The sequence below is a fragment of the Polypterus senegalus genome, chromosome 15 (genome assembly GCF_016835505.1).
Source record: "Polypterus senegalus isolate Bchr_013 chromosome 15, ASM1683550v1, whole genome shotgun sequence".
Classification (NCBI taxonomy): domain Eukaryota; kingdom Metazoa; phylum Chordata; class Cladistia; order Polypteriformes; family Polypteridae; genus Polypterus; species Polypterus senegalus.
In genome coordinates, this window is record NC_053168.1 from 114,070,650 (window position 1) to 114,083,550 (window position 12,901).

The window sequence follows — 12,901 nt, forward strand, 5'->3', positions numbered from 1 at the left end:
CGGAAGACAATTAGAAGTCCTGCGAGAGACACTTTAACTTGCTTTCAGCTCTTAAAACAATGACAAGCGAGAAGCAAAACAGGTAGCACACCAGCAGCAATAAGCCAGCAGATGATCTGACCGCATCTCCATAGCATGTGTTCAGCCTCCCCCTTCACAACACGAGCAGCAGAGACACAAAGTAGCAAAAAGTACATCTGCTGTACACGCTTTAAAATGATTGACGGGTAGCAGCTGCAGAAAGACAGCAGATGATCCGACCCCATCTCCTTAGCATGCATTCAGCCGCCCTACCCATGTGTTTTTGTTTTTACAGACGTTCTAAAGTAAAAATAATGCATATGTAACAATCTCTTTAAATTGTATATCCTGTAAACCAAACCTGGGGGTGGACGAGCGAAGTGACCAGGGGGCAGAGCCCCCTAGTGTTACATAAAAAAGAACCCCCCAATGCAAAATGCCTTTTTTGCAAGAAGGGAGATGGGATATTAGGTTAATCTAAGCCATGATGCTGCCACTTTCCGCATCTATTGCATCTTGTTATATACAGTAATTAGTTTTACTCCGATCCATACAACTCTTAAATAAAAAGAAAAACAAAAACGATCCTAAATTCATTCAAACCAATCTAACCAGAATAAAATAAATCCTTAAGATGTTTACTGTGTCCTATGAGATTTTTGGAAAAACATTTAAAGACTGATCATGGGCCTCTCTAAATATTATACACCTGTAGGACAGAGTGCAACTCAGATTTGACTGAATTATACTGGTAAAGCAGGTAATTTCTAAACTCAACACCCATAAATTTGTACAAGTTGGCTACGGAGATAAAGATTTGGTTGTAGAGTACCTACACATCTGAAACAATCTATGCCGTCTTTTGATGACAACTCCGCAAAACAGCTATACTTTAATAGTGTACAGGGAAAAACAAAACCAAAGACCATTGCTACTTGTATGATGCACCTGTTGCAAGGAAAGGCAAAGCATGAGTATGAAAAAATAAAAGGAATGAAGACAGATATTGTTTGGATAATGTATCCAGTCAAAGTAATAGCCTATAAAAAATTGAATATAGTCAAGTATAGACTACATTTATACTGCTAAAAGCAAGCTCCCACTAATGTCACTAGCCTGTAAGGATTTAAATAATTAATGATAGCTACTCATCTTAGTAGCTTGTATTACCTTTATATAAAGAGTGTAAAGATTATAGGGTCTGTGTGCTTAAGATATAGCTTTGTTTAACCTTTCACATAGTTTGTACATGGTGTCCACACAAAGTAAAGAACTCTGACAACACCAATAAAAGCAACACAGCAAAGCCCAGATCAGTCACTTTACTTTGCCTCATCCTCCCATCCATCCTCATAACCCACTTACCCTGGGCAGGGTTGCAGAGCAGCTAAAGCCCATCCCAGCAATCATCGGGCACAAGACAGGAACAATCCCTGGACAGGGCACGAGCCAATAACAGGGTGAACACAAACACTATCATGAAACCTCTAGCCAACTCCACAAAGAGAAGATGACTGAAATGTACTGCACAATGTAAATGTTTCTTTAGATCTTAGACAAAAGATGGAAAAGACATTTAAAGAGACTTTTTTTTTCTTTTCTTAATGACACTGAAAATAAGTTAGCAGGCCACTAAGGCTGACTGAGGGCATATGCTGTGCTCTTTTGTCATTTGAGGCAAATCAAGTGAGGTGACTGATCCTTTTTTCACATCAGTATTACATTTGAATTCTCAAAGTGAAGCAATTGCATTTGTGTACTGTAGCAGATAACAGTGGTTGTAAACACTCCTTAACTACACATTCTAGCCATTGGTAATTCAAAATTATATTGGCAAATAGTAAATGCAAATGTTTTCAAAGGCATTAAAAATGTCTTTGGTGAATTTACTGCTTTTGACAATGATTTATAAACTGACAAGTGAATTATGCGTACAAGCATTAAGAAAGTAACATTTTAAATAAACAGCAATAACCCTCTCAAACAACTGTACCTATAAATCATTCTCTTTCCAGAGATATGAGAACAGACTACCAATTCCACATCACCCAAAATCTAGACATACACTCAATACAGCAGAGGTTGGAACTGCCATGCACACCACTACACTATATTATCATGATATCTATGACACTATGGCAATATTGCTATTCTTTCTAATATTTTGAAATACTGTATATCCAACATTAAAACACATTTTTGCACATTATTATTTCCTTTTTGTGCATTTGAATGAAGTTGAAACCTTAGCCACTAGAAGCACAAAATGTGTGAAAACGTTACACCTAATAAGAAAAATCATTAACTGAAATCGGTGGCACGGTGGCGCAGTGGGTAGCGCTGCTACCTCGCAGTTAGGAGACCCGAGTTCACTTGTCGGGTCCTCCCTGTGTGGTGTTTGCATGATCTCCCCGTGTTTGCGTGGGTTTCCTCCGGGTATCCCGGTTTTCTCCCACAGTCCAAAGACATGCAGGCTAGGTGCACTGGTGATTCTAAATTGTCCCTAGTGTGTGCTTGGTGTGTGGGTGTGTGCACTCTGCGGAGGGCTGGCGCCCTGCCCGGGGTTTGTTTCCTGCCTTGCGCCCTGTGTTGGCTGGGACTGGCTCCAGCGACCCCCATAACCCTGTAGTTAGGATATAGTGGGTGGGATAATGGAGGGATGGATTAACTGAAATCCAAAAATGGGATGAAATTAAGTGTCACCATAATCTCCACAGTAAGATTGAGAAAATACGCAAAGCATAACATACTAAGAATTGTGCAGCTTTAACCTTAAGGCAATTCCTTGCAAGAAGAGCACTGAAATTTACAGTAGGGTTGAAAAGATTGTTCAATACTTAAATTTTACTGTTGGAATAGTAAATGTGCATTTAAAATTCTATGGTGACATTAATTTACTCTGATATGCGTATAGCACGTCATTAAAGGCACCTTAAACTCATTTAATGAACTTTAACACATAAATAAGTTGAAAATAATTAATAAATAAGAAAAGTTAATTTAAAAGAAAACACTTGGAAGAAATAGTTGGTTAATTTGGACAAATGTGATAAAACATGTGACAAGGTGATCCAATGTGATTAAAGATTTCGTCTCTGCTTTCTTCTACATCGAATTCTCAGAATTCACAGTGTATAACTGATAAAAAACAGACTTGAAGGAGAGTAACATTTGTAACTTTGTAGTTTGAAGTACATGATTTTCATTTTCTTGAAAATTGCATTTCCCAAATTGAGGTCTCTTTTTTTCTCATAACATTTCGCAAACCAAAATGAACCCAAACACTTGTCTTAAACATGGACAGAACATTTTGTCCTGAACTCTCTACAGTATTTCTACTCTTATATACTATTTAGATTTTTTTCCCTCCATCTTTACCAAGTTCTGACATTTTAGTAGGCTGTACCTGTACTTTCAGGAGCCTAAAACCTGGCTGTCCAGTTTGTGAAGAAAAACTAAACATACATTACTGCTGTGAAGAAAGTAATATGATTTTAAATCTTATAATTTCTCATTGTAAACCCAGCAATACTAAGGGAGTGGGAAAAATAGGCCAAAAAAACACTTAAAAGAGTTAAACACCAAGCTGAATTGTAGTTGGTAAATATTAACCCATCCAACCTCAACAAATTTACAGAATTGTGCTCCCACTTTTCAAACTAGAAATGCAAGCATGGGAAGTTCCTGTGAAAGGCTAAAGGATACACATACTGTAGTGTGGGCAGTACTATTCAGTGATCTTTGTATTAATTTAGCATCGCAAAAAAAGTCTTGTACATGCCTTACTATACTAAAAAACTCAACTAATCCATACGCTTGCATTATCATGTACCTAAAGGCCATGTCACATTAGACAACTTTTCTATAGATTTTCAGTCATACCCATCATTAACATAATCTTGCGTAATCCCCCATTAACATCCCCAGTGACTCACTCTAACTAGCCCGCGACTTGCACCAACAGAATCAAACAAGTTTCATATGCATGTACAAAGCATATAATGCAGTGATGAGGTGTTGGTGTTTTGGACCTACAAAAAGAATATCTGCTTGATCTCCGATGTTTTACATACAACAACAGATTGGCAAAAAAGTGCTGAGATTGCAGCTGAATTCACCATACCACAGCACCAGTTATGTAAGGCAGTCAGAAAAAGGGGCAAGCACAACTGTGCTGGAAAATTGTCAGCAGTCTAGTAAATTTGCAATGCCAAGCTATTTTCATTCATGAAAAACTGGCATGGTCTGGTGATCAGCTACTGTAGTCAGCAAGTCTGACACACCCTATGAGTAGAAGTCGGGCAATTTGACATCGGCTTAAGGCTACAAGAGTGAGACAGTTATCCAGATAGTGTCTTGCCAATGAAAAACAGCATTTTAACACAGTCCTTATAATACTTGCACTAGAAGGGTCAGAACTACAGCATTATTTCTCCACTTAACATATAACAAGCACTTTTCATCAAAGGCACTGTAATATGAACAATACTTTCCACCCTATCTGCAGCATTCATTTTTCAACAGCTTGATTTTTCTAGGGACAGACTTCAAAAGTTGGACAAATGCTGAAAACTCTTTACAACATATATAAAAAGCTATAGACATTTATCCTTTTGGGTTCTAACTGATGTGAATCTGCAGTATTGTGAACAAAAAATCTTGGACTTCACTGCGATATTTTATTGAAGCAGTCCCCACTGGAGCAAATTGTTCCTTTTCCACTGTATATGTTTTTTTCAGAATTGCAAATAAAAAAAACATGTTAAACTGATAGGAATGTCTAACAAATGATACAGTATCTTCTTGTTCTTCAGATTACAAATTACATCTTGCCTGAAGAAGGGGCCTGAGTTGCCTTGAAAGCTTGCATATTGTAATCTTTTTAGTTAGCCAATAAAAGGTGTCATTTTGCTTGGCTTTTCTCTACATTCATAATGGCTAACACGGTACAACAACTTAGTACTACAAATGTTGTTCCTGAAAGGAGTTGTAATACCATTTAAGCACTTATTACTGATACCTTAAACAGGAGAAAAATGAATCTCTCAAATGTAAAAAACAAACAACATACACAGATGAACTCTAATCTTCTCAATAATGTGAGTAAAGAAAAAAATAGTAAATAGCATAAATTATTGGAGGGATGGAAACCCTGCATAGGCTTTTACCACTTCTATGCTTCTAGTATGTCACTTAGCAGTGGTCAGATAAATGTTAACAAGATTTTTTTTTCCAAGTTATCAGGCACAACTAAAACAGAAACGAGCAAAAACAAAAAATGGCATAAAATCTAAGAAATAAAAAGAGACAAAAAAAAAAATTCAACTGCATACTTTGTAGCCACCGACTATACTCCCATTTACCAAAAAGATGCCTCATTGCCTTTAAAATTTTCTGGGAATTAGTTAATGGAAGTGCACAAGAAATTTAATTGAAAGAATAATGCAGTTCATATCTGCATCCAATGTTATAAGTATTTGAACAGCAAAACTGCATATGCCAAACATTATCACAGTGCTAGAAAAGTGTAAAGCAACCAAAAGTGAATTAACATCTCCATCTAGAGGACACTTAAGAAATCAAAGGCAATGCATACAGTCCAAACACTGCTTGTACATCATTTTTTGTATTTTATTTTCTCTCTAATTGTGTTAAGACTTAATACTTTTCCTCCCCTTTTTTTATTTAGTGACACTAAACACCACTACCGTCACTGTACTGAAAAGTTGAATTTGTTTAAAAATAAGTGATAATCAAAAAGTTATTACAGTTGGAATTCTGTTTTGTCATTTTTCAGTATTACCAAGAAAAATATGCATTTATCACATGGTTCGGCTTTCTATCATTAATGTGGAACTTTACACCTGCCTGTGGAAGAGACATAATAGTAAAACTGTACCGGAAGGTTGGGTTGAGGATAAATAATGTTGAAACTTCATGTTGATGTATCACATGCATATTACTTTCTTAACTAAAATATTTGAAGTGTGATCAGTGTATGAAGGGACAAGACTTACTGCATTCTCTCTTTTGTGTCTATAGGTAAGCCCTCCTCATTTATTGTCTGACTCATGCCCCTCCTGAATTGTGCTTGATCAATGACACCTGATGTTTACTACTATACCTCTATGGTACTCAGAATTACATTTACTTTTTCTAACAAGTCTAATTTTAAGACAATGTAATTGCTCATGTACCACTTTAGTATGCTTCCTTTGATTTTATCTGCAATGCTGCGGCAAACTCAGTGCATTTTTGTCTCAGTGGCATATGCCTTTAATACATTCAAACCATTCACGTTTGACAGCAGAATTCAAGAACTAAATTTAGCGAACTGCAGTTCTTCACAAACAATCATATACAGTATACCATACAGAACTTAATTTCCAACTCTTAATTTTTTTTCTGCAATTTTTATTTTCCACCGGCATGAAAAAAAGAAGCGGCAACGTTGTGAGGAGACACCTTCTTAGCAATCAACCAGTCTGTTAAAGTTTTGCATCTTTTCTCACAGTCTCTTTCTTGAAATGACACAAACACTTAAAATTTAATTCTCTCCGGAATCTTTTCATCTAGTTAAGAAGAAAGGTGACAGTGATTTTTCTGCATCTCTGTATTTTATCTAAATGAGGCAATCTCCTTTAGTCATGAAGCTTTAAACTTCCTGGCATTTGGCTGTAACACTGTACCTTTAACCTCAACTTGTAATGTGAGTCGGTGAAACTGGCACCAGTATTTACACACGTTCTTTTAAAATCAGCTGATGACACCGAGAAAAAAAACAACTTTTTACAGTTTGTGATTATTGGAAGTGAGCATATGCCCCTGATCTGCTAAAAAGCAGTTTCTTTCATTAGTGATGTTAAATTTTTTTGTTCACGGTAAGCAGCTTCAATAGCTTGTCCAAAAATAGTACTATACAGATCTAAATATTGACATACAGTATACATTCAGTGCACCCACCATTTCTAAAACTGTTTGAGAAAACCAATAATTTGACCATGCTTTCATTTTTCGTGCAACCTGATGTGTAATTGGAAATAAAGGTTGACACAAAAGGCAGAAGGATGTTACCTTCATAGAATCAGATTTTTTTGCATAAATAAAAGGAAAAAAAACAGTTTCATCAAATTCTAATTCATACATCTATATCCTGGAAATATTACAAATATATTCTGCATTGTTTTTACCTGCCCATAAAATGTTTAATATTAAATGTTTTATTTTTTGGCGATATTGTCTACTGAAAATGGAAGATGTTATGCTTACCATACAAATGACAGATCTGTGCCTGCAGACCCTGCAAAAGTTCCTTGTTAGCTCGTGAAGCAGCTGCATGGATGATTTCAATTAGGTGGGCTGACAACTGTGCATTTCGTGCTCCTAGCTGGGCCAATTGCAAGGGCAGTTTTGCCAACCACCGAGAAAGCACTTTGCTCCTGATGAAAACAAATTGCAAGGTAAGATAATCCCATAGAGTATAAAAGATACCTGGTAAATCAGTAATGAAAACAGGCAGTTGTTTAGGACCGAAAGTTAAAAACCTAATCGTATACTTCCCAATAAATAATTGTCTTACAAAATAGTTATGGCTCATACGATAACATACATCATGAAATTAAAATAGGCTTTCAGATTAAACAAAAATATGAATTGATCTACCTTCTTGCAAATTTAGGATTCAACAATAATTAATTTCATTGCAATTGAATCTTGAAATAGTCAGTTTAAGCATTCACTTGTTGATACTTTATATACTCCTTTTAAAGAAAGAATGGCAATATGGTTTTGATAAATAACTAATAAGGCAATAAAAAAAAAAGAATATGATTGTAATTATATACAAAATCATTAACAGTACTTAGACTCAAATCAAAAAGGAAATACTATTATATAACAGAATAATGTAAAATAAAAAATAAGCAGCACAGATTAAGAAAACATAGGAAGTAAGTATCCAGTATGAATTTGAATATGAAGACTAAAATGAGTTTTACATGCAGAGTGCTAAATATGCGCTCATTAACAGAAGTACAATATTTCTTGTTTTGCAGTGATTCATTTATGTTAATAAAAATTTATCACATAAAAGAAGTGCAATAAGAAGTGCTTTCATCAGATGATCTTGGCTTATATATACGAATGGTCAGAGTAAACACATACTCTGAAAGTTTCAGAGATGTGTATATAAACTGCCAATCCGAGCACTTAAAGCTAACGTCACATTACAGAACTTCTGGACTGATAGGATGTGAAACTTGACAATTGCAGTAATTGGTGATCTTGTCATACGTCAAATTACACAACTGGAAATTACAAGGCAACTGAAATTACGTGACTATGTAACGACTTTCCAGCACAGACTGATGGTCACCGTAGTGTGCCGTGACTGCCCTTAAACATTGAAGATGTAACTGTTGTAACTAATCACTGCTCAACGTAGAAGCAGACAAACAACAGCCAAAAAGAAAACAAACATTAGAAGAGAAAAATAATAAATTATGAATACTATGTCAGGAAAATACTCACAAAGCAATACCAACGAAAAAATAAACGTGCAATTACAAAAGACAGTATTTCTCCTTTATTTAGAGAATGAAAACAATAAACCAGACATACTGTATTTACAAAAGACAAATATCTGCCACATTCAAAAAAGCATATATGACTATTTCAAAATTGTGTGAATGATAAAGGAATACAAGAAATAATTAAAAGCTAAAATATTAAACCAAAAAACACAAAATAAATGTACTTACTTGGCAATTTGTGGATTAGCCTCCTTCTCTAGGAGATACAAAGCTCTAAAGAAACGGAGCAGAAGGATACGGATAGGCATAATCAGGCTTCTCTGCTGGTACTGAAGTTGAACTGCACGTAACAGCTCCTCTGTGACAGCTGAAATGGACACAGAGCAAATAAATATTAATTAATACTAAAACTACTTACTGTATATATAGTATAAAAATGAAATACAATGATTTTAATGGTAAATTAGGGAGTTTAACAGGACACTATTTGCCAATGATATGCATATTTCTTAGATATAAAAATTATTTATGGAACAATTTATATATTAAATCAAAATAAATATAAAATACTAACAAAGATAGCAGCTTTAACTTCATAAAATTAACCTGCTAATTAGACATTTTGCTAGATGTGCTTTTGAAGTTTATTTTTCCTAGAAAACGCTGGGTATTTCAGCTACTCCATATATAACTTTCATCTATGTATTGTGACTAAATCTGAAAGGAAATTTCTTAGGTGGCATGTTTGGAGACTGATCATTCAATATATTAGAGTGACATTTACCACTGTAAATACCTGCAATTATTTAAACACAAGTTCTACAAACAGGAAGAAACTGAAGAGTTTATAAGAATGATTTGCAGTGGCAAGAAATAGTATGTGAACTCTTTGTGATTGCCTGGGTTTGCATATTAATTGGTCATAAAATATGATCTGATCTTCATCTAAGTCACATATATAAATAAACACAATATGCTTAAACCAGTAACACACAAACACTTATAATCTTTCATGCCTTAACTGAATACACTCAGTGAACATTCAGTGTACAGTGGAAAAAAGAAAGTTAACATTGGTTTTAATAACTGGTTGAGCCTCCTTTGATGATATTAACCTCTAACAAGTGCTTTGGGACCATTCTTAATTACAGAACTGCTCTTTTGAAGTCAATCCATAGCATCTCTATTATGTAAAGGTCTGGGCACTAACTGGGCCACTTTAAATGTGAATTTTCTTTTATTTGAAACCATTCTATAGAAGATTTACTTTGATGTTTAGGTTAATTGTCCTACTGCATCACCCAACTTCTGCTGATCTTCAGCTGGCATACAGCCATCCTGATATTATTGTGTCAGATAAACTTGGGAATTCATTTTCTCCTCAGTGGTCTTTGGCAAATGTCAGCGTGCAGGGATGTATTTTTTGGAGCACTGGTTTCCTCCTTGGTGTCCTGCCATTACTGTTCAATGTTTTCTGTATGATAGACTAATGAATAGAAATGGTAACCTGTTCCAATGATTCTTTCAAGACTTTAGTTATTATTCTGTTTTTTTAAGCATTCTGTGGCATGCCTTTAGTGCAGTCTTGGCTGAGCACCCACTTATACAGAGAACAGTCACAGTACTAAATCGTCTCCATTTATGAAGAGTTTGTAGTTGTGGACTGCTAAATATTTAAAATTATTATAATTACTTTGTCACTCTTTCCAGATTTATGAAAATCAAAAATTCTTGATAATACATCTTCAGAGGATCTTTTTTGTGAGGCATTCTTCACACCAGCAGATGCATATTGTGAATAGCAAACTCAAAGTATTTTGCGTCCTTTTTTTATTGGTAAAAATATCTTTGAACCACAACTCCAATTGTGCTTTATTGATTGGACTGAAGAATTGCTAAACCCTGACTTAAATTAGCTTCTGTTGAAGTCATCAGCCTAAGGATTCACATGCTTTTTCAAACCTACACCTGTGAATGTTTAAATACTGCATTCAATATGTGCAAGAATACAATAACTTGTGTTATTAGTTAAATCAGATTGTTTATTATTGCAACTTAGACGAAGGTCAGACAATATCTTAAGACAAATTTACTCATGCTTGCAAATATTTCCAAAGGGTTCACATGCTTTTTCTTGCCACTGTAAACTATAAATACTGTGATTATATGACGATTTAGTTAGCAGAATAAGTAACTCAAAAGTACAGAACCCAGCTCAGACACAAGAGTGTATTCAAGGATTAATAATATAAAAGTTAGTATCACCTGCATGATTTTGCAGAGTAATTTCTCCCACCTGCTTCCAATTATTAATTTAAATCACCCCTTTCAGGAGTACAGTATTTAAAACACCAAGCTTCAAGTATAATAAGAAAAAAAGGATACATTTCCACATAATATAAACAGTATATGAAATGCTAATCAACAGTCAAAACCTGCATGTAGTCCACAGTACACAGTCCCTTTGGAATAATGTATCCATTGATTTAAGACAGAAATCACTATTATGTAACACCATACATAGTACCATAGATAGATAGATACTTTATTAATCCCAAGGGGAAATTCACATAATCCAGCAGCAGTATACACATAAAAAAAAACACAATATTAAAGAGTAATAAAAATGCATGTAAAAGCAGACAATAACTTTGAGTAAAGTTAGGATTTACTCCCCCGGGTAGAAATGAAGAGTCGCATAGTGTGGGGGAGGAACAATCTCCTCAGTCTGTCAGTGGAGCAGGACAGTGACAAAAGTCTGTCACTGAAGCTACTCCTCTGCCTGGAGATGACACTGTTCAGTGGATTCTTCATGATTGACAGGAGTTTGCTTAATGCCCGTCACTCTACTACAGATGTTAAACTGTCCAACTTTACTCCTACAATAGAGCCTGCCTTTTTAACAATTTTGTCCAGGCGTGAGGTGTCCATCTTTATGCTGCCTCCCAGCACACCACCGCGTAGAAGAGGACACTCGCCACAACCGGCTGGTAGAACATCTGCAGCATCTTATTGCAGATGTTGAAGGACGCCAACCTTCTAAGAAAGTATAGTCGGCTCTGACCTTTCTTACACAGAGCATCAGTAATGTGTACAATATAGTGACCTTTTGTCCTTCTGTTTCATACTGCAACCACAATTTGCTTGAAAAAATTAATATGATGGTAGAAAAACTGTATACATGAAACCAAAACAACACTACATAGGGAGACAACAGGAAAGAAATGGTTTGACTGCAGGAGAGATTGTTGCAGAGACAATTAACAGTGTAATAGGTGCTGGTCAATCCTAGCACAGTTTTATAAAAGAGAACAATGTTCAGCATTCAGTAAAATGAAATGCATTTTATATGCAAATCACAAAAATAAAATAATTACAGCAATATAACCTAAGCACAACATTCACTTTCAAGGTAGTATGTAGGTATGATAGACAGTCTGTTTTACAACTGACCATCCATACAGCTATTGTTGAGACATTTACAGTAAGAAATTAAAAATAAAAATTAAAAACCACAAACTATTCTATAATCTCCCTTCAGCTCAATATGGAAAGAGAAATAAATATTAGCATTAGACCCTTTCAAGACAGAAGGAAACTAATACATAAACACAAACCATTCCCTAAGCAACAACACCACACACTTTTGCACTAAATGACAAATAAAGTACGATCTATCTAAAGCTGATGAAAGTACATACTGCATTAATACAGAAAAGGAACCACATGCATAAAGTCTTGAAAATGTCAGTAATGTGTGCACTAGTCAAATGAAAAACATTCAAACAGTCAAAAAAAGTATTCTATCTAAAAATGCTTAGATGGAGGATTTAGTGGTTCCCAAAAAGGGAGAAACAGAAGGTTTGGTTTGATCTGTCCCAAAACATATGCTCCTGCAGTGTCTGGAAGCATTTTAGCAAAACTGACATGACTGTACCAATAGAGACAGATTTGCACAGTTCTCTTTGCAGCCAGTGTGCTGTCCTGTATTTATCTACAACCTGAATTTTGCCAGACTGTACTGCACCAATGCTAACCAGTAAAAAAAAAGGTTACAAGTTGAAGCAGTTAAAATGCATTTGCCATCATCCCAATTTCTTCTATTTTTTGGATGTATTAGCATGTATATTTATGTTTTTTTTCTGTTGCAATTTTGTTGCCAATTTGTTTGCACTTGTTCAATGAGTGTTAACATTTTGCAAGCTGACTGTGTGGGCGCTGACATATTGTTTGTAGCAATTAACTCCATTGCTGGTCATGTGGTAGGTTAACTGTAACATCATTACATTCCTCCACAAAGATGGCAGGACACACTCACTGGTTTATCCAAACTTTGTATCGAACAAAAT

At 35.2% G+C, this 12,901-nt stretch overlaps 1 protein-coding gene across 2 annotated transcripts in view; it reads right to left on the reverse strand.

Moving 5' to 3' along the window:
- The window catches only part of tex10 (testis expressed 10), an 89,994-nt gene that overhangs the window by 51,321 nt on the left and 25,772 nt on the right, over positions 1-12,901 (reverse strand). For both annotated transcript variants that reach the window (XM_039737493.1, XM_039737492.1), the window contains exons 7-8: positions 8,781-8,919; positions 7,291-7,460 (exon numbers count right to left, since the gene is read on the reverse strand). In XM_039737493.1, the coding sequence (XP_039593427.1) occupies positions 7,291-7,460; positions 8,781-8,919 (309 nt within the window). The remainder of the gene's footprint in view (positions 1-7,290; positions 7,461-8,780; positions 8,920-12,901) is intronic.